At 39.0% G+C, this 23,751-nt stretch overlaps 1 protein-coding gene across 1 annotated transcript in view; it reads right to left on the reverse strand.

Annotated features, from left to right (window-relative positions):
• LOC113219650 (protein-tyrosine sulfotransferase 1) overlaps window positions 1-23,751 on the reverse strand; it is a 133,191-nt gene that overhangs the window by 83,995 nt on the left and 25,445 nt on the right. Inside the window, exon 2 of the mRNA XM_026446718.1 lies at window positions 21,011-21,956. Coding sequence (XP_026302503.1) covers window positions 21,011-21,855 — 845 coding nt within the window. The 5' untranslated portion in view covers window positions 21,856-21,956. The remainder of the gene's footprint in view (window positions 1-21,010; window positions 21,957-23,751) is intronic.

Below are 23,751 nucleotides of genomic sequence, written 5' to 3' on the forward strand. Positions count from 1 at the left end.
CATAAGAAAACTAATCTAAAGTTTTCTTTTATGTAATTTCTACTGGGTTCTGTCATTAAATCATAGCCTTGTAAAATGAATGGGGAGTTTTCCATCTTTTCCTATGAACTAAAATAGCTTAAACAGCATTGGACTCATCTGTTCTCTACTGCTTAGAAATAATTCAGTTGTGTATTGTCTCTTCCTTTTAAAATGATATCTCTTAATCGTCTTTTAATCTCTTTGATGCTAATCAACCTACTTAAGCTCTCCATCTATCTTGAAAAATCAGCCATTGTTTCTAGACTTTCAAATGTATTACAAATGTACTTTCATGTATTCTCATGTCATTTTTTAAAAATGTGTCTTTTATAGGCCGGGCACGGTGGCTCACGCTCTGTAATCTCAGCACTTTAGGAGGCCAAGGCAGGCGGATCACCTGAGGTAAGGAGTTCAGCGTGGCCAACATGGTGAAATCCCGTCTCTACTGAAAATATAAAAATTAGCTGGGCGTGGTGGCGCACGCCTGTAATCCCGGCTACTCAGGAGGCTGAGGCAGGAGAATCGCTTGAACCTGAGAAGCAGAGGTTGCAGTAAGTCGAGATCACACCACTGCACTCCAGCCTGGTCAACAGAGTGAGACTTTGTCTCAAAAAAAAAAAAAAAAAAAATCATTTATAGTTGCGATTATTTCTCTTTCCTCATCCTTTATAATATATATTCACTTTTATTTTTATCAGTATTGCAAAGGGTTTACATTTTTACTCACCATCCCAAAGAACTGATTTTGGTTTTTATTTATCCTATTCTATTTTTCTCTATTTTATTAATTTCAGCTTTGATCTGTATTGACTTTAGGACCCAATACTCCTTTCTGTAAGAAATCATTTCACTGTCTTAAATTCCCATATGTTTGGATCTATTTCTTATTCTGTTCTTTGCCACTGAGTAAGACACATCAACTTTTGAGTCATACAAGTAGATTTCATTCTTAAAGTGCTGAGGAAGGTCTCATTAGAAAATGTAATAGGGGTATCAACAGCAGCATTAAACTGGAGGTTCCATAAGGCATGTACAGTTGAAGGCTAAACTATGGCATAGTTTAAAAAGTAGCACCTTGGCTGGGTGTGGTGGCTCATGCCTGTAATTCCAGCACTTTGAGAGGCCGAGGTGGGTGGATCACTCGAGGTCAGGAGTTCAAGACCAGCCTGGCCAACATGGCAAAACCTCATCTCTACTAAAAATATAAAAATTAGCTGGGCATGGTGGCACATGCCTGTAATCCCAGCTACTTGGGAGGCTGAGGCAGAAGAATTGCTTGAGCCCGATAGGAGCAGGGTGCAGTGAGCCGAGACTGTACCACTGCACTCCAGCTTGGGTGATAGAGGGAAACTCTGTCTCAAAAAGAAAAAAAAGAAAGAAAGAAAAAGAAGCCACCTAATCTAACCTCATGATACATGTATAATATGTATATGCATTTCTGCCACACCCCCTCCCCCAATATATGTCCCATAAGGGCAGGAATTTTTGTTTTGTCTGCTACTGTATCTTATGTGCCCAGGATGATTCTAGGTACATAATGGGAGCTCAACAAATATTTGTTGAATAAATGAATAACTGCGGAAAGCTGTTTCTGATTTTTCAGATAAAATCAGGATTTCTAGCTTCAGATTAATAGTTAACATAAGGTCAAAAAAATCTCTCTCTTCCACTGTTTACCCTTTCTCTCCCCTGTGTCTCGGTCGTATCTCAGTACTTATTCAGCAGTTTGGGGATGAAAGCAGTTCTGTTGGGGATGAAAGTAGTTCTGTTGTGGTTTTGTCTCTGGTTGTTTTATTTTCTCTATGTAGCAACATTTTGGTGTTTGGCCAGTCCTGCATTCTTTGCAAGAACAAATCTGATTTCTTTTTTATGGCCTACAAATGGTTGCAAAAACACTGACATTTCATTTCTCAAAAGTCCCTTTCCTGACTCATCCTCTTATTGACTCTGGTCCTCCAGCATGAAATAACAGAACCAATTTAGTTAATTCTTGCTAATAATTACCCTAAGCACATTCTGGACTTCAAGAATAACACACATGACCAAATATTTAAACACCAGCTAAAATGCAATAGGGTAATCAACAGACTAATCAGTAGACCTGTTTTTATGTTTATGTCTCAAAAGAGAATTGTTTAACATGTTTATATCTTAATTAATGCTTTTAACAGTTACAAAAATGAAACTATAATTGGATTTCCTTCTAGGATGATTGAACTTGATAATATTATACATCCTTGATTTGAATAACATTGACAGAGCAATCAAGATTTGTTTTAAGATCCTAAAAATTATCTTTCATAATATGGTGTATATATAGATCTTAACAGCAACACTGTCTGAAGTATACAACTCAAAATTTTATGTATATAGCCATGTAACCACCACCCAGATAGGACAGTGATCATTTCTAGCCCCTCAACAGTCTCTTTTGTGTTGCCTCCCAGTCAGTACCCCAGAATAATCACTATTCTACTATCACAAAAGATTGGTTTTAGCTACTTTTGAACTTCATATAAATGGAAACCTACAGTATATACTTGTTTGCATCTGGCTGTGTACACTTAGTATAATATTTCTGAGATTCAATCATGTTGCATGTATCATTGGTTTACTTCTTTTTACTGCTGAGTAATATCTAATTGCATGAATATAACGTATTTTATTTATACATCCCCCAGTTGATAGGTACTGGATCCATTTCTAGCTTTCAGCTATTACTATAAATAGTGCTGCTATAAATATCCTTGTGTAAGTCTTCTAGTGTAATTTTTAAAGTGTATAACTTCTTTATGTTGGAAATATACGTAGGAGTGGATTTGTAGGGTTATAAGCTAAGCATGTTTTGCTAAGTAGCCATAATATATAGTTTCCCCAAATGGTTATACCAGTTTAACTCCTACCAACATTATCCTTGCCATTACTCTGTAACGTCCATTCATTTAATATTAACCATTCTGGTGAATATGGAGAGGTATCTCACTGTGGTTTTAAACTGCATTCCCTATGGACTAATAATACTAAGTCTACTTTTTTTGTAGTAGTAGTAGAAGAATTAGACTGGTGAAAAGATCACACCTTGCTAATTTACTCAAAAATTATATACTGAAATATGGGAAGTGTGCAGGGCTCCTGAAAGTGAAGAGGAGAAAAAAATATGGTTTCATCCTTCCTGTCCTCTGGCAATTGATTACTGGACGGCCTCCTTTTTCTGGGGACCAGCTTGGGCCAGTGCTAAGTTAACCTATGTAGTTAACTTGACCCATGTTATTTATTGTTTCAGGCAGATTTGAGTTACCATCTAGCACATTTTTATTTCAGCTGGAAGAATTCCCCTTAGCATTCGTTGTAGGCAGGTCTGCCAGCTACAATTCTCACAGTTTTGGTTTATGAGGAATATCTTATTTCTCCCTCATTTCTGAAGGGGAGTTTTGCCAGATATGGAAGTTTTCGTTGAGCTTTTTCCTTTCAGGGATGTGAATATGTCATCCTACTGCCTTCTGGGGTCCATAGTTTCTGATGAGAAGTCTGCATTCATCTTACTGAGGTTTCCCTGTATGTGATGAGCTGCTTTTCTCTTGCTGCTTTAAAGATTCTCTCTTTGGCTTTCAACAGTTTGATTATGATGTGTCTAGCTGTGAATCTCTGGTTTTATCCTGCTTGGAGTTTACTGAGCTTCTTGCATGCATAAATGCATCAATCAAATTTGGGGTTTTAGCCACTATTTCACTTCCCTTTCCCTTTTTTTTTTTTTTTTTTTTTTTTGAGACAGGGTCTCACTCTATCATCCAGGCTGGAGTGCAGTAGTGCAATCACAGCTCACTGCAGCCATGACCTCCTGGGCTCAAGTGATCCTCCAACCTCAGCCTCCTGAGTAGCTGGGACTACAGGCATATGTCACCACACATGGTTAATTTTTGTATTTTTTGTAGAGACAGGGTTTTACCCTGTTGCCCAGGCTGGTCTCAAACTCCTGGGCTCAAGAGATCTGCCTCTTTTGGTCTCCCAGAGTTCTGGGATTATAGGCATGAGCTACTGTACCTAGCCCATTATTCCTTCAAATATTTTTCTGTCCCACCATCTCTCCTCTCCTTCTGAGATTCCCGTCATGTGTATGTTGGTACACTTGATGGTATCCCACAGGTCTTGTTAGGCTCTATTTATAGTTTCTAATTACTCTTTTTTCTTTTCTGTTCTTCAAATTAGATAAAGTCAATAGAACTACCTTCAAATTTCTTTCTTCTTCCTGTTCTAATCTCCTGATGGGCCCTAGGAGCAAATTTTTCATTTCAGTTACCATGCTTGTCTACGTGGTTTGGTTCATAATTTCTATCTTTTTATTGATGTTCTCAATTGGTGAGACACCGTTCTCAAACTTTCAGTTAGGTTTTTAGTTTTTTTGGTTTTTTTTAAGATAAGGTTTTCTTTGGCTCTTGATGAATTATTTTAAATAGCTGATACCAAGTGTCTAGAAATTCCAATGCCTCGGCTTCCTCAGGGACAATTTCTATTCATGGCTTTTTTTCTTGTTGTGTTTCATATCTTACACTTTTTTGTTAATCACTAGACATTTTAAATCTTATAATGTGGCAACTCTGGGAATCAGATTCTCTCCCCTCTCCAGAATTTTTTGTTGCTGCTTATTGTTGTAGTTGTGTTTCAAGACTTATCAAAACTAATTCTGTAAAATCTGTATTCCTTGTTATGTGCAGTCACTGGAGTCTCTGTTCTGTTAGCTCAATGGCCAGCTAACAACTGGAGAGACTGCCTTAAATGCTTGGAACCAAAAAATCTCCCCATCTCTGCAGAAGGACTCTGCGTAGGTTTGGGATACACCTTCACTACTTAGCTAGGTAGCTTCTAACTCTGCCTTAGTCTTCACTTCCTGCTTTCACAGAGTCTCATGATCAGCGAGAGGTAGAAGTCTTCCCTGGGCATGCATACAGTCCTTGCCAAGCACGTGGCCTTCTACATTCTTGGGAATATATGAAGCTTTTCAAAGCCCTCATAGACACCTCATTCCCAATCTCTGCTCCTAAGCTCTTTAATTTGTCTACTGTTTGCCCCCATTGTTATCTATTGATTCAGGAAGCAATGACTAAATTATTTGTCTATAAATGTTTCTTGATAACTACTATCCTCCCCACTCTCAGAAGCAGGCCAGTTCTGAGTCAGGAGAAATAAAGACAAGGTTTTTAAGTCATTCTTCCAGTGATCCACCAAAGAAGGCAAAACAAATAATTACAATGAGGTGTGTTCTGCTCCCTCCAGTACAGGAACACAGGCTGTTATTTTAGCCCCAGCTGACACATGGAACAGGGAATGGTGCTTGGGTAAGCTCATTATTCTTACTAAGATTCAGCCATTTTTCATGAATAAGCACTCTTCACATTTTTTTTTCAAGTCTTTGGTTAATTTCTAGAGTTCTGAAAAAGTTGATTCTGACAGGTTCTGCCAGTTCTTCTGTTGCTCTTATGGAAGAGTAAAATTTTATCCTTTACTGTGCCACTTTTGCTGATGTCACCCCCAAATAGCAAACCTTTTTAAACCACTTGAAATGTCTCTCTCCTAGCTTCCTAATAAATCAATTTATCAAACACTTTATTTACTTAGAATTTACACTGCTGTGTGGCTAAAAAGATAACTATAACAAAGTGCTTGTCCTCAAGTAATATGATAAATTCAACAGTATCAGAATCCAAATGAAACTGTTAGTAATTATGACACTGGAGTGGGTTCGAGAGGTGCAATTTTAAAAGTGTCCCAGATGGTTCTGAAACCAGTAGCTTGCTTGAAGAAATATTGCCTCAGGTTTTTGCCAGCCTCTTCATACTAGGATATACTGATAGGCAGAATAAATGTGTTCCAAGACCAGAACGAGAAACTGAGCAATTAGGCCAGAAAGAGTTACCACTGCAGAAAAACAGAATGTACTAACTGTAATATGAGAAGAAGAGGGCATAAGAGAGACCATCTTTTGGCTTTGTGCACAAGCAATCTTGATCCTAGTATTAAATTTTGTCAATACTACAAAACAGCCTTGAAATTGTTCAAATGTTATGTCCTCAGAGAAACCTTCCCTAATTCCCATCCAAACTGGCACCCCCACCTTTACCCTAAAATATTCTTTTTCCCTTTAACTTATTTAACAAGGATAATAGTTTATTTTATTTTATTTATTTTTATGGAGATAGAGTCTCACTCTGTATGTATGTATGTATGTATGTATGTATGTATTTGTTTGTTTGTTTGTTTTTATGGAGATGGAGTCTCACTCTGTCACCCAGGCTGGAGTGCAGTGGCGCAATCTGGACTCACTACAACCTCCACCACCCAGGTTCAAGCAATTCTAGTACCTCAGCCTCCCCAGTAGCTGGGACTACAGGTGTACACCACCATGCCTGGATAATTTTTTTGTATTTTTAGTAGAGACGGGGTTTCACCATGTTGGCCAGGCTGGTCTTGAACTCCTGACCTCAGGTGATCCGCCCACCTCAGACTCCCAAAGTGCTGGGATTACAAGCATGAGCCACTGCGCCCAGCCAAGGATAATATTTTTTAAACTATCTCCCAATACACATTTCCTTATCAACAAGCAGATTATCCCTTCCTAGTATCACACCTGCCATGATGTCCAAAGGAAAGTGGCAGAGGAAATGGAAAGTCTACCCAGCCTAGACTTCTGGTGTCTTCATGACAGAAGAAAAGAACAGTGGGAAGGAAACAGCAGTGACAAAAGTCTGTTCTCATCTCTTCTCTCCAGGATAGAGTTCCAAAAGGAAAAAGACATGTTAGGCAGATGGAAGAAAAAGCTAAAAAAACAGGCATCTTTGATCCATTTCCCTTTTGGGGTTCTGGGAGGAGACTGCTACACAAGATGCCCCTTAATGAAAAGGTGGGGGCTGAATCATCAACATAGAAGGGTTAGGAGGAAGGAGGGCATGGATTTAGTTATCCAGAGTTCTCTGGCTCCCACAAGGCATAAAAGGCATCCCGAATTTTCTGTATGCCCAATGAAAGAAGAGGAAGGGAGTTGGGGATTCTGCTAGCAAAATTACTGAAGGACAGGGTTTTGCCCTAGGGGAGGCAAACAGATTCAGTAACTGAGGGCTGTTTGTCTTACTGCCCAGGTCTAGGGCTTAAAAAACATGACACCCAAACCTCAGAGTCAGAATGAGCCAAGGTAGGGCCAGTGAAGCAAGGAGAACCACTGGACCATCTGCTGACCACAGACTGCAACAGCACTTATCAGCAGGACACAGTGACCAGGTGGACAGCAATACTATCACTCCAGAGGCCAAGGAGGACTGAGAGAGAGCAGCACAAGACCACACAGTCACCTCATCTTTAGACACACACACCCATATGCCATCTAGGGAACAGACATGGTTCTCCTGGCATGGACACTAGTAGTAATATATGCAGTGGTGGTGATAGCAGTGGTAAAAATAATAATACCAAACACATATTTATAGCACTCAGGTGCCAGATACTATCCTAAGCTCTTTACATATTATTAATACATTTAAACCTTACTAACAACCCTATGAGGTAAATGCCATTACTATCACCATTTTATACATGAAGAAAATGAGGCATACAAAGGTTAAGTATCTGATGCAAGGCCCCACAGTCAGTAAGTGGTAAAGCCAAGATCTGAACCCAATATGACAACATATATTTTATGGAAAAATACATGTATTAAATATATTTTCTATGAAAATGATAAACAGAATGTCAGACACACAAAGACTTTCCTAAAGAATCTAGGTAGTATTCTATGGCTCCGAATCCAGGATAATATAAAGATATAGGAGATAACACACACAGCCATCAGCTGCTCAAAATTTTAAAAAATTTTAAGGTGAGCACTAATCTATCAAATGATTGTTACTGAACAAAACTGATATACTGGGAAATAAAGCAAACTAGTACATAGACATATATATGTTTCATGAACACAGCAACACAGTGCTGTCTACACGTGATGAGTTCAGACAATATAAAAGGTTTCAGAAAAAAGTAAAGAGTGCTTATCTTTCAAAGGACCATAATGAAATATCTATAAACGAAAGGCTTCAAAGTAATCCAGTAGGGTACTACAACCTGAAAGAACCAAAAAAAAAAAAAAAAAAAACAGACAATATACGTTGTACAACAATTTTCAAAACACTGGATATTAGGGCAATGAAGAACAGTGTTTCCCAAAAAATGGGAAAAAAGTGATCCCCATAATTGCCCCAGCTTACTGCCTTGAGAAAATATCCAGGCTGTGGTATAAGAAGGGGGTCCCAGGCAGAGCCCAGCAGATTCTAAATTGAGAAATGGAGCTGAAAGTCCTGGTTGGAGTTTTCAGGCCAGAGAATCACAGAGGAGAGAGCTGTATACAGAGAGAATTCTGGAGATGTGCTAAGTGGAAAGAACGAATTTACAGGGAACTGTGCCCAGAACTCACAAAGAACAAGGAATAGTGCTTGCTCTTACCACCCAGAGTGGATAAACTCATAATTTATTGGGTACTGGTAGAGTACTCAGCCAGGTCTTGACTCAGTAATAGGGAATAATCAGGCACAGACTAAGTATTTCTTCAGACTCACCTAACAAATCATAAAAGCAAAATCCCCAAAGATCAAACTGGTCAAGTAAGTTAACTGCGTCCCAGAACAAAGCTCAAGAATATTTGTAGAACTACAAAAATATCCAGCAAACAAAAACAAAACAAAAAATATCCAGCAACCAAAAAAGTAAAATTTACAACATCTGGCATCTAATCAAATATTATCAGGCATGAAAATAAACAGGGAAATACAACTCATAATGAGAAAAATAATCAATTTCAAATAACACAGATGTTAGAATTACCAAATGCATTAAAACAGTTATTCCACAGATTATTCCACAGTTATTATGGAGTACAGTCATTCAAGTACACGCTGAACATCCCTAATCCAAAAATCTGAAATGCTCCAAAATATGAAATTTTGTGACATTCACGTTGACTCCACAAGTGGAAAATTCCACACATACTTAACACAGACTTTGTTTCATTAACAAAAGTATTCAAAATATTGTATAAAATCACCTTGAGGCTATGTGCATAAGGTGTAATATGAAACATAAATGACTTTCATATTTAGACTTGAGTCCCATTCCCAAGATATCTAATCATGTATATGCAAATATTTCAAAATCCAAAAAAGAAAACAAAATCTGAAACACTTCTAGTCCAAGCATTTTGGATAAGAGATACTTAAGCTGTATTGACGGCAGTGCTAAAAAGAAATAAACTATGGAGACATGAGACGACATGGAGTAAAGTGCATATTACTAAGTGAAAGAGCCCAATCTGAAAAGGCTACATACTGTATGATTACAACTCTATGACATTCTGGAAAAGGGAAAACTATGGCTAGAGTAAAAGATCAGTGGTTGCCAATGGGCTGGAAAAGGAAAGGATAAATAGGTGGAACACGGAGGATTTTTAGGACAGTGAAAATATTCTGTATGATACTAAAATGGTAGATATATGGTAGTGTACATTTGTCAAAACCCATAGAATGTACAATGCCAAGAGTGAACGCCAATGTAAACTATGAACTTTGGGTTATAATAATGTGTCAACATAAATTCATCGATTGTAATAAATATAGCAGTAGGATACTGATATTGGGGTAGGCTGTGCATGTGTGTGGATAAGCAATATATGGGAATTCTCTACACTTCCTATTCAATTTTGCTATGAATCCAGAACTGCTATAAAAAAAAGCCTATTTTTGAAAATAAAATTGAAAAAAATCGGTGAACTGTGGAAACATTTCAAACAGTCTCATATATGTGTAACTGGAGTCCTGAAGGAAAACAAAAAAAAGAAAGGAGAAAAAGTTTTTGAAAAAAAAAGTACACAATTTTCCAATTTTATATAAACTATAAAACTCACTGATCCAAAGAGCTCAACACATTCCAAGTAAAAATTACTGATTTCAGGAATGCAAGGTTCTACAGATTACTACAGATTCTACAGATTGTAAATAATAATGATTATGAAAAACTTGATGCCTATAAATTCTACAACTTAGAGGAAATGAACAAATTCCTTGAAAGACACAAACTACCAAAGCTCACTTAAGAAGAAATAATTTAAATAGCCCTATATTGTCTAAAGAAACAAAATGATAATTATTTACAAGAAGAGCATTTACCAAGCTAAACAAAAAAAAGGAATCCACACCTACTCACAAAATACAGTAATAAAAACAAAATACACAAAGGATAAAGAGCTTAAAGTGGTCAGATAAATGACATATAACAAAGGCCTGACAATTACTGACAGCAGATTTTTCAACAGCAACCACTGCAACTAGTGGATGGTGGAATAATATCTTCAAAACACTAAGAGAAAATTATTGCCAACCCAGAATTAAACAAACCAAAAATAACCTAAGAAACTAAGACTTTTTCAAAAAAATAAAACAAAAAACCCTGAGAAATACAAAGATCCTTAGAATAAAATTAGAATCATAAGTCCATACTATGCACAAATGTGAGCAGCAAAAACTCTGGGCAAAACCCCTCATTTCAGGCAAAAATAATTGGGAAAGACCACAGTGGTCTAAGGAGTGGAAGAATCATTCTCATTATTTTTAACATTTTCTCTGAGCTCTTCACCCTAAGGGTGGCACCAGCCATACAGAAACGCATCACAGGCAGCTAAAGCTCTGAAAGAAATCCAAATGTCAGACTACAATAACAATGAAAGGAGCCTCTGGGAGCCATAGAGTATGTGGGGAATCAAGGAAAAAGATGAGCCAGAGAAAGGGTTTCCCGTAATTTTGCACATGAACCAGCACAACTTCTAGCTCACACATGAGACAGATTCAGGGAAGCAAAGCAAAGGCTCTGAGAATAAATTAAAATATAAACTGTTGCCAAAGCTCCAAACTAACTCATAAATGGTCTGTGGATAGGAAAGACCCAAAGTAGCACAGCGCAGTCTTTGAATTGATACTGGAAATACTATTCACAGAAGGTGAGAAAACTTGTGGTTTAGAACCTAACCATCCTGACTGCCTACCAAAACAAAAATAAAATCAGCATTCTCCCAAGGATTTTAACAGGGCTTAGAGACACAAAATATAACTCCAAAGTTACTCAAATCCACAGCATCAGGAAAATGTGATCCAAAATTGAGGGAAAAGACAATCAAAAGTAATTTGTAAGGGAAGTGTAACTATATAACAAAACGAGACTTACAGTGTAAGAAAAGAGAAAATTACAGGTCAGTGTCACTCATGAAATAGATATAAAAATCCTAAGCCAACAATTAGCATACCAGCTGGGCGCAGTGGCTCACGCCTGTAATCCCAGCACTTTGGGAGGCCAAGGTGCGTGGATCACGAGGTCAGGAGATCGAGATCATCCTGGCTAACACGGTGAAACCGTGTCTCTACTAAAAATACAAAAAATTAGCCGGGCATGGTGGTGGGCGCCTGTAGTCCCAGCTACTTGGGAGGCTGAGGCAGGAGAATGGCATGAAGCCGGGAGGCGGAGGTTGCAGTGAGCCAAGATCGCACCACTGCACTCCAGCCTGGGCGACAGAGCAAGACTCTGTCTCAAAAAAAAAAAAAAAAATTTGCATACCAAAGCCAAAAACAAAGCTCAGATGATAAATCATGACCAAGTTGGGTTTTCTCCAGAAATTCAAAGTTAAATAAATATTAGAAAATCTATTAACGCAGCTTACTATATTTGCAGCTTATGATTAAAGAAAGTCAGATGACTCCTTCAATTTGACAAAATACAACCTTTGTGGTGGGCTACCTGGAAAATGGTTCCCAGTAATTCTGTCATATAAAGAACTCTTTAAAGAAATTAAGGGTGTGCCTAATAGGTCCTCGCGACTGAACAACAGGGGCTCTAGGAAGCTTAAGAACATTGTCCCTCAGCCATCTGAGAAAGATCACAAAGTAAAGAAGGGTGTACCTTAGATTTGTAGGTGTGACTATTACCCAATGGAATCAACACCAATGAGTTTCACAAAAGACTTACAAAGTTTTTGAGAAAATTGTATCAGCAGCAACACTGCCAGGTTGGACCAAAAAAACCCAGAAATAGTACAACATGAAAAGAGGCCACTAGACTCCCAAAATTCTACTGGCAGGAAGCAAACTGATAAAAAACTACACAGCTGCTACCTGCTACCTTTCATGAAAAAGGAAGAATAACTCAAGAGATGGAATCAAGTGTTAGGAGGGCAGGAATTATTCCTAGGCCGTGAGACCAATCAAGGAACTTCTAACATCCTGGCTGGATTTCAGAATTGATATGGACCAGTGACACTTCTGTGCCTCCTATTTTCCCTCCTTTAAACAGGAATGTCTATTATCCCATGCCTGTTCCACCCTTGTATACTGGCTGTAGGGAAAGGAGGATAACTTGTACCTTTAATGTTACATTTCTACAGATTGAGTGGAACTGTACACAAGGAACTATATTTTAAAAACTTTGGCCAGGTGCAGTGGCTCACACCTGTAATCCTAGCACTTTGGGAGGCTGAGCCCAGCAGTTTGAAACCAGCCTGGGCAACATAGCGAAACCCTATCTCCACTAAAAATAAAAAAATTAGCCAGGTGTGGTGGCACACAACCATAATCTTAGCTACTCAGGAGGCTGAGGCAGGAGGATCACTTGAACCCAGGAGGTTGAGGCTGCAGTGAGCCATGATTGCACCACTGCACTCCAGCCTAGGCAACAGAGTGAGACGCTGTCTCAAGAAAAAAAAAAGAAAGAAACTTCACCCATAAGCCTCATTCACAAATGGACCTGATTTAGATGGTAAGATTCTGGACTGTGAGCTGATGCTGTAACGGAATGAGACTTTTGCAGACCTGGAGAAAGGGGCAAATTAAGAAGGGCATATGCAAGAGACATGAGTCAATGGGGGCCAGAGGGCAGGCTGGAAGGCTGCTTCTAAAACAGCACCTGATGGTTCCCAACTCCTGATATTCCTACCTTTGTGTAATCCCGTCTACTTGATTTTAGCTGGGCCTAGGAATTTGATTTAATTAATATGGCAAAAGTGATAGGATGTCACTTCTGAGATAAGGTTGCAAAAGATGTAACTTCCATCTTCTTTACCTTCTCTGGCTCTTCTTGCTTGCCAGCTGCCATGTTAAGTAGCCCTATACAGAAACATACACGGCAAGGAACTAAGGCCCTCCACCTATGACAGATAAGGAACTGAATCGTGCCAAATACCACATGAACTAGGAAATCATTCCTTCCCCAGTCCAATCCTGATGCAGTCTTGTGAGGGACTCTGAGGCAGAAGATCCAGCTATGCTGTGTCCATATTCCTGACACACAGAAACTTTTATATAATGTTTGTTGTTTTCAGCCACTAAATTCTGGGGTAACTTACTACACAGCAAGAAAAAACGAATACAATATCCATTAACTTTGAAAACTCTTAGTGAACTAGAAATAGAAGAGAAATTCTTCAACTTGATAAAAGTTATCAACAAAGAGAAAGAAAACTAACAGCATATACCAATAATGTACATTAAAATAAATACAACAAAATTCATTAAACATATTCCCTTTAGAGTGAACTCTGTTCTGGGAAAAAAAATAAATCATTTTCCTTCATTTCCTATACACAGGATATTTAGGAGTAACTAAACAGTTGGTATAAGCACAGTCTTCTTTATAGAAAAACATCATTAATGAATACAGAAGGAAATTTTAAATTAGACTACCATTTGGCCAGACTTAATAAAATAGTAGGCCTGGGCAATGATTCATCAATGATCACTAAAACCATTAGGCAGAAGACTAAAAAAAATTGTACTGCTTCATGAATCACATTCTTACTTAAATCCAGTTGGTTTTTTTTTAAGCGGAAGAGAATTTGACAGTACTACAAGTACAATGACCACTAAGTACAGTTTGGTGTCACAGCCTTGATCTGTGCTAAGGCATCCAGAGTTTTCAGCTCTTTTGCACTATCAGCACAAATGTCAACAGAATGAAAATTCAAATAACATCTTAGTATTATTGTGAAAATAGTTTTAATCTTGCAGATCTCCTGGGAAGGTCTGAAGGATTTTTTTGGTATTCTGAAACCATAATTTGGGAACCTCTAGTGACACACAGAGAAGTATTTATAGATGGAATGATGTAATATCTTGTATTTGTTTTAAAATAATAATTCAGGCCAGGCGCGGTGGCTCAAGCCTGTAATCCCAGCACTTTGGGAGGCTGAGATGGGCGGATCACAAGGTCAGGAGATCGAGACCATCCTGGCTAACACGGTGAAACCCCGTCTCTACTAAAAAATACAAAAACCTAGCCGGGTGAGGTGGCGGGCACCTGCAGTCCCAGCTACTCGGGAGGCTGAGGCAGGAGAATGGCGTAAACCCGGGAGGCGGAGCTTGCAGTGAGCTGAGATCCGGCCACTGCACTCCAGCCTGGGCGACAGAGCGAGACTCTGTCTCAAAAAAATAAATAAATAAAATAATAATTCAGCAGAAGTTGGGGGAAGGAAAGGAGTTAACAATACTGGCCTACAATGGTTAACTGTTGGTATTGGGAATTCTGCTTATCAATTTATTTTTGTGTTTGGAATTCTCCACAATAATAAAATATTGTTTAAGGCATTCCCTTTAAAACATGATTTGTCAACCTTGGCACAACTGACATTTGGGGCCAGATAAATACTTTGTTGCAGTAGCTGTCCTATAATTGCAGGATGTTTAGCAACACCCTGGCCTCTTTCTATTTAAGGCCAGCAGTATCACCTCCACTTCCCCAAATGTGACAACCAAAAAGTCTCCAGACATTGCCAAATGTCCCCTGGGGAACAAACTGCCCCCACTTAAGAAGAACTTTTTTTTTTTTTTTGGGACGTTGTCTCGCTCTGTCGCCCAGGCTGGAGTGCAGTGGTGTGATCTCCGCTCACTGCAAATTCCGCCTCCCGGATTCACACCATTCTCCTGCCTCAGTCTCCCAAGTAGCTGGGACTACAGGTGCCCAACACCACGCCCAGATAATTTTTTGTATTTTTAGTAGAGACGGAGTTTCACCGTGTCAGCCAGGATGGTCTTGATCTCCTGACTTCGTGATCCGCCCAACTCGGCCTCAAAAAGTGCTTGGATTACAGGCATGAGCACCCAGCAACAACAACTGTTTTAAACCAAGGTTGCTTATTACTATTAGAAGTCCTAGCTTAGGCAAAACCACAAAACATTAGGAAAGCTGCAGGATATAGATATACAAGTCATTTACAATTGTATACACCAGCAACTAACGGAACACTTAAAGAACATTTAAAAACAATACACATATTGGCCAGGCACGGTGGCTCACGCCTGTAATCCCAGCACTTTGGGAGGCCGAGGCGGGCAGATCATGAGGTCAGGAGATCAAGGCCATCCTGGCTAACATGGTGAAACCCCATCTCTACTAAAAACACACACACACACACAAAATTAGCTGGGTGTGGTGGCCAGTGAAAAGCAAGAAGTACTAGCTGGAAGCTTCTAAGAAATATCCTCAAAAAATACTAAACGCCATTTGTTTCACAAACATCCATCCCTGCTGTGCTGCTTAGAATGTAGATGAAATGACTGGCGCTCCACCTTGGATCCTAGGAATGATGGAGACAAAAGCTGGAAGCAGCCTAGATGCCAGATGACTGCAGAGCTGACAAAGCAGCCCTGGTCTGCCTTCTTCTACATAACAGCCATTATTTGGAAATCTTTGTTATTTTGGATCTCCATTATTTGTAGAGAAATCTAATCAAACTAATAAATGATCTGATATCCAACTTCTAATTTTTGCTACCAATTGCTATATTCTCCAAGAAAAGTACAAATGTTGCCTTATTAATTCATGTTCTGGTTCTGCTTCTTCTCAATCTTTCACTGACACACTTTGAAATGCAGTGTTTCATCAGCTCTCTGATTTCCTTTCACAGCCCACTTTACTGTCACGTGTATCCCTTGTTTATTCAATTCCTCCTGTCTAGCTAAGATGTCTCAGTCACTTCTGTCTTCAATATAACTTGTAAAAGGAGGCTGGGCATGGCAGCTCACAGCGGTAATCCCAGCACTTTGGGAGGCCAAAGCAGGAAGGCTGCTTGAGGCCAGGAGTTCGAGTCCAGCCTGGGTAACAAAGTGAGACCTTGTCTCTACCAAAAAAAAAAAAAACTTAGCCAGGCATGATGGCATGCACCTGTAGTCCCAGCTACTAACAGGAAGCTAAGGTGGGAAGATCGTTTGAGCCCAGAAGTTCAAGGCTGCAGTGAGCCATATCTTGCCACTGTACTCCAGCCTGGGTGACAGAGCAAGACCCTGTCTCCAAAGAAAAAAAAAAAAAAGACACAACCCCAATAGCATCCTTAGGCAGTGCCTTCACAAAGGAGAAGTTTTCACAAATAAACAGACTTGTTCTCTGATAGTTTCATGAAAGAAAAAAAAAACACTACATGTAATATTTATAAAATTCTTCTGGGATATTTCAGACTGAGCTAGTAGAGCTCAGATGATCCTAATTTGTCTGCTATTAATTTTCCATGCTATTAATGCTCATAATTTTTGTGAATATTGTCCATCATTCTCTTCACTTGCTCAAAATATTCTTGTTATCCTTAAATTTCAGAAGAATTTCAAGTGGCTACAGAGTTTTCTGTTAATCCCATAAGATGTAAGAATTTTAAGTTTCCAAACTGACAAAGATTCTTTGTGTGACCAAACTTCAATCAGGCTCCTGAATCTTCTCCTAGGACCATCAGTGCACTTCTTTATAAAATCCAGTTTTAGGCTGGGTGCGGTGGCTCATGCCTGTAATCCCAGCACTTTGGGAGGCCGAGGCAGGGGGATCACGAGGTCAAGAGATTGAGACCATCCTGGCTAACACAGTGAAACCCCATCTCTACTAAAAATACAAAAAATTAGCTGGGCATGGTGGTGGGCGCCTATAGTCCCAGCTACCCAGGAGGCTGAGGTAGGAGAATGGTGTGAACCGGGCGGGTGGAGCTTGCAGTGAGCCGAAATCTCGCCACTGTACTCCAGCCTGGGAGACAGAGAAAGACTCCGTCTCAAAACAAGAAAAAAAAAATTCCAGTTTTAGCAAAGAACCCTGCTAAGGCAGTTTAGCAAGAACCTCCTACCCTTGATAACTAACCACTCTCAGGTTTCTCATCCTCCACCGTTCCCCAGGTGATGTCTGATTACCCTGGCCTGTCTTCAGTGAGAATCCTATCAGGTAAATTTAGCCAGAATGCCCCTGACCCCTGATGTTTCCTCCTAGTAATTTTCCATCCACTGACCCTCACCTTGCTCCCTGGCTGTAAATTCCCACTTGCCCATGCTGTATTCAGAGTTAAATCCAATCTCTATCCCCCACTGCAAGACCCGATTGCAGTGGTCCCTGTATCTCCTGCAATGGTGCTAAATAAACACTGCCTCATGCCTTAGCAAGTATCACTGAATAATTTTTTCTTTAACAAAACTAAATTTCACTTTGGATAGTAAAAAGAAACTGTGTTATAAATTTAATAAATTACTAATTATTCTTCCTACTTCCTCAAATTATCTCCATTTCCAAAAACCTTTTTTGCATTATTTTCACTCATTTATTTAGTCTTTCTTTGCTTTTGATCTGATTTAGAGGTTTTTTTTTTTTTGTCTGCTTTACTTATTAGAAGCTGTAGGGTGTCAGTTTTAATATTCTTATTTGTTCTCTTGTACTTATCACTACTATTATCTTTTTCATTCTAATTTATTTGTGTTTAATAGTTGCTACATTCTCTTTCTGCTCTAAGTGTAGATAAGAACTCGTCTCTGAATTGTAGTTGTGATTCCTGTACTTGTTGTCTAAGCATCACTGTTACATTAATCTGCTTTTCTGGTTTTGCTCTTTTGACCTAGCAAACTTGATTTTTATTTGTTCCAGGTAATTTCACGGTATCATAATGAGTTTAATAACAGAAGTAACTGTACACTCTTGTAACTTCCCAAAAATTCCCTGATGGAGACAACTAAAATTCCACAAAAAAAATCCACAAACCATGAGAAAAGGGCAACGTTAAATAGCCTCAACTTTACTTCTACTTTCTTTTCAAGATACTTGAGCAGGAGCCTCTGACTTTTCTGTAACTGGAACTGCCCAGAGAAGCAAGAGATGCCACCCTGACGGTAAATAATTCGAAATTTCTAAGCAAAGTAAAGGTTAACTTTCATAGTTAACAACATAAGAGGCAGAACTGTGAAAGCCTGCTGATATCTCTATTTTCGACAACTTCTGTAAGTGTCCCTAGGCCATCTGGTGACATCTTCAAACCCTGAAGGCTACCTAAATATTTAAGTATTATAATACTACATAATACTAAGTATTAAAATATTTATTTTAAACAATTTTCCCAGAATAAAAATGTTTAAATAAAAAGAAAAGCACACAGGATGACTGACTCTGGGTGATAAATTCTTCATTATAATGAACATGGGATATTTACAACTTGGTACTATATAATAATTTTGTATGTTTCTGCCTTATTCCCCAATAAGCAGTTTTTGAAAGTAGGGATTCAATCTTAAAAAAAGAAGTATGGCTGGTTAGGTATAGTGGCTCACGCCTGTAACCCCAGTACTCTGGGAGGCTGAGGTACATGGATTGCCTGAACTCAGGGGTTTGAGACCAGTGTGGCCAGCATGGGGCTCTACCAAAACTACAAAAAAAAAAAAAAAAAAAAAAAGCTGGGCACGGTGGTGCGCGCCTGTAATCCCAGTTACTCAGGAGGCTGAGATAGAAGGATCATTTGAGCCTGGGAGATGGAGGTTGCAGTGAGCAGAGATAGTGCCACTGCACTCCAGCCTGGATGACACAGCGAAACTCCGTCTCAGAAAAAAAAAAAAGAAGGAAATATGGTCTAGTTTAGACTCACCTCAACCAAAGCAGTTCTTGTTTTATATTGGAATTCTGGGTAAGATTTTCTTTCAAAAATGGGTTCAAATATTATTTTGCTTTTAAGTCTTAAAAAACAATTGTAGCCTACCAGAAAATACTAAAATACCAAGTGTTGGTAAAGATGTGAGGCAACTAGAACATGTTCATCTACAGTACAGCCATACATGAATGATAGAGACACTTTGGAAAACTCTTAGTATCAAACACACACACACACACACACACCCCTTGTCATCCAGCAATTCTATTCATTGGTATATACCTAAAAGAAGTGAATGCTATATCCACCAAAAGTAATGTACAAGAATGTTCTCAGCAACTTTTATCCGTAATAGCCCCAAACTAGAAAGACTCCAAATGCAAAAATCTTGGAATAAGCATTAGTAGCTTCTATTCATGATTGTGACACGTTAATTTTTGACAAAACATAGAGCCTTAGAGGGCCTCCATTCCACATACTGAAATGCTAAGTAAGGTCTCTTTGCTTTCTAAAATTCATTAATTCATAATATAATTTCTATGAATTTTCTTGGCCTTTATGCTTACCTTAAATATAGCAAGTATATACACAAGATGTTCTCTTCCTGATTGGCACCAAAATTTAACCTAAGCATATCTCTTTAATCCCTACTAAAGAGGCTGGTGGTCTAACAGCTCCTTTTATATTAGCAAATGTAGGTGGCATCCGTGCCGGGCCAACATACAAGCACAAAGACTGAAATCCTAATGCAGGTGATTAAAAATCAATTATAGTCTATTATCTGGAAATAATAATAAACTGCAATCAGAGTAGCCAGAGTTGAAATTTTCTTTGAATCAATAAAAACAACCTAGAGCCACTACAGTGATGGTATGTCATAACTTATAATCAATAACTGAAAGCTCGGTATAGGCAGGCAGCTGTTTCTTTGAGATTATCTACATAAGAAATCTACTTACTATACAAGTTCTATACAGCAAAAAAAAAAAAAAAAAAAAATTAAGGAAATATTCCTTGGTGAAAGTAAGAAGGGCACACAAGGAAAGTATACTGCTTTTTCTTTTTTACAGGGGTTATATATTACTTTGATAAATGAAAAAAAACAAACATATAGCTACAGCCAACTTTTCTTCATGAAGAGATGCTACCTGAATTTAATAGTAGTTTCCATTTTTATATCCTCATTCCAGGTATATAAGTCATCAAGACAGGTGGGAGGGTATACTAGTTGTCACTTCATAAGAAAAGCAGCAAAATGCTAAAAATCATCATTTGAGAAGTTTTGAATCCAAGGAACTTCTTGTATGGATTAGGCTTCCAAATTTTGGAGATTCTCTAGCCTTTTGTAAAAAATAAGAGAGGTTATATCCTTCAGATGACAAAGGAAGCACAACACGTAGTAAAATGCCATGGAGAAAAGCACGACCTCATGGAGACCAGGGCACACATATTCGAATTCTGGTCTTGCCATCTAAATCTGAACAAATTGTTTTAATCTTACTGTGACTCAGTCTACTTGTCCATAAAATGAAGAGATTAGGTTAGATGATGCTTTTATTTTTCTCTACCACTAAAAATTTCAAAATGCTTATAATTCACTATGTGCTCATTAACATGATATACGCACTTCCCGATTTTAACCTTTATCCACAAAAAAGCCGACTATCCTCATTAACAACAATATCTAGAAATTAGAAATCAGAAGCCACTAAAACTGAAGGACGAACATTAAGGTCTGAGGCCTTGAAGAAGGCTTTTCACCGCCTGTAAGTTGGGTTTGTATCCATCAAACAAATAAGAGGGCCACGATATGTAAATGAAAAAATGAAGTATAAATAAGTGAAAATCCATAATAAACTAGCAGAGAATTAATAAAAAAAGAAACCTCATCAGTGAATCTGTATCTGTTCCAGAAAAGGTCTTCAGTTTCTATATATACACACACAGGTACATACACACATATATACATAAAACACATACATACATATGTATAGATTATTAGCTAAATATAGAGTCAAAATAAAAAAAAACGTGTCTTCTACTCACTTTGACAGAGACACTCCCCCAGCTTTCCCAATCATCTCTTCATGGTGCAATACCGAATGGTTCCATGGAATCTGGAGGAACTTTAAGAGTGTTCTCATCCATCGTTCAGGATGTAAGACAAGTTGTTCATAGTGAACCAACATGCACTTTTTATAACCAACCTCCATACACTGGTTATACATGGTCTCTATAGCACGATTCCACTTGGTCAAACAGTCCCTATAGCTGTTCAGGTCAAATCCAGCTATAGTAACTTTTCGAGAAATCATCGAATGTACTGATGCCCGGCCATCTCGGACCATCAGGAGAAATTTGGCATTGGGGAATAACCTAGCAAGGTAAGTTAAAGATTTCAGGGCAAAAGGATCTTTATTACATAAATAAGGGGCTGGCTCCCCATGCTTAACAATTATTTCTAGTAAGAAGGCTTGCATGGCAGAATCCAGCACTTCATCAGTAACACCAGCCTCATCCAGGCGGATCTTCTCTTTACTTGACCGTGACCACATCTGCTTCAGGGCCAGGATTCGGGGAATGACCCTGGTTTCCTCTCCACAGCGAATGTCAGGATGTGCGTCCAGCATGGCCCTCATGAGTGTGGTTCCACTCCGAGGCACACCTCCAATAAATATTAAAGGCATATCTTTGTGATAGGCAAAGGTTTTGTTGGCTTTGAGGTCCAGACCAGTTCTCACAGTGGTCCTTGTACTCTCCAATTTGACTGGCTGGCTACGTTCCTCTATCCGGTGATGGCATTCCATGGCATGCTGGCCCAAGTAAAACACAGTCACAGAACTAATCACCAGACATGCCAATAGTAAGTTCTGCTTCAGCTTTCCAACCATCTTGATGTGGTTATCTTGTTATTAAACAGATATTTTGCTCAAAATGATTTTCGGAAAATGTTCAGGCCATGGAGAGTCTACTTCAGAAAGATAACCAACATCTAGTAGAGAAAGGAAAATGTTATTTTATCATTACATTGAGATTGCTTACAAATCAGTCACCAGTTATCACCACTGCATTTTAGGTAGAAAAAAAGCTGAAACAGTCTTGGATTCTCTGATATTCTTTTTTTTTTTTTTTTTTTTTTTGAGACGCAGTCTCGCTCAGTCGCCCAGGCTGGAGTGCAGTGGCGCAGTCTGGGCTCACTGCAAGCTCCACCTCCTGGGCTCACGCCATTCTCCTGCTTCAGCCTCCCGAATAGCTGGGACTACAGGCGCCCGCCACCATGCCCAGCTAATGTTTTGTATTTTTAGTAGAGACGGGGTTTCACTGTGTTAGCCAGGATGGTCTCGATCTCCTGACCTCATGATCCACCTACCTCGGCCTCCCAAAGGATTCTCTGATATTCTTTTTTTTTTCTTTTTCTTTTTTTTTTTTTTGAGATGGAGTCTCGCTCTGTCGCCCAGGCTGGAGTACAGTGGCGCGATCTCAGCTCACTGCAAGCTCCGCCTCCCGGGTTTACGCCATTCTCCTGCCTCAGCCTCCCGAGTAGCTGGGACTACAGGCGCCCGCCATCTCGCCCCTAGTTTTTTGTATTTTTAGTAGAAACGGGGTTTCACCGTGTAGACCAGGATGGTCTCGATCTCCTGACCTCGTGATCCACCCGTCTCGGCCTCCCATAGTGCTGGGATAACAGGCTTGAGCCACCGTGCCCAGCCTCCGATTCTCTGATATTCTTAAAACAAATTTGAGCAAAATTTGTTTTACTCAGTATATACAGTGTATACAAATTTGAGTAAAAATAAATCAATGTCTATAATTGGAAACAGCTTTTGTTAATGCAGTAATTCTGAAGCTATGTACCTGGTAAAGAATGGAAAATAAATAAAACTATTTCTATCAGTGAGTCAACCAAATATTTAATAAGCCCAAGAATGTCTGGAGTCCAACTCAAGGCTGATCTCTGCTATTCAGACTTGCCTCATCTCCAAGCAGTTATTAGCTCCACATTCTAATAATGAGAAATTATAGAAGAAACATGAAACAACTTCCAAATCTTTAACAGAGATTCAGTTTATTATCCCACAATTTATTTAGGTACTACAGACCAGATACTCAGGCTCGACAGAGGACCAACTTTGAAAAGGAAAATAGTAGAGTAACCTCTGCTCTTGGAAAACAAAGTCTTTTGACAGACAGATATGTAAACAATAACAATAAAATGTGATGAGTGCCTCAGTGGAAATATGCAAAGGGACAATGGGAGCATAATGAAAAGGAGCATGTAACTGACCTGCGGAAGCTGTAAAAGTTTTACAGAAAGTAAGAGGGAAGGACCAGGTGCAGCAGCTTACACCTGTAATCACAGCTCTTTGGGAGACCGAGATGGGAGGATCATCTGAGCTCAAGAGTTCGACCAGCCCAGGCAACATAGTGAGACCTCGTCTCTTTAAAAAAGAAAAGAGAAGAGAAGGGAGGGATATTCTAAACCAAAGGAACTTGTGTGCAAAAGCACAATGGCAAGACAGAACATAGCATAATTAGGTGACAGGAAGAAGTTTAGGAGAGCTGGTGTATAGGTTGCAAAGAAAACCGTATGTATAAATATCTGTGATCTAATCCTCAGAAGGACAGGTAAGATCTGGACACAGGAAGCACTCTAACCTGCAGGTACACTACGACCAAAGGCATGGATGTGCAAAAGCAGAAGCATGTATATGAAACAGCTGGAGCTGCTAGTTTAGCTAGAACAAGGGTATACAGTGGGAAACAGACAGCAACTAGACTACATCTAC

Source organism: Piliocolobus tephrosceles, unplaced genomic scaffold, assembly GCF_002776525.5.
Source record: "Piliocolobus tephrosceles isolate RC106 unplaced genomic scaffold, ASM277652v3 unscaffolded_74, whole genome shotgun sequence".
Classification (NCBI taxonomy): domain Eukaryota; kingdom Metazoa; phylum Chordata; class Mammalia; order Primates; family Cercopithecidae; genus Piliocolobus; species Piliocolobus tephrosceles.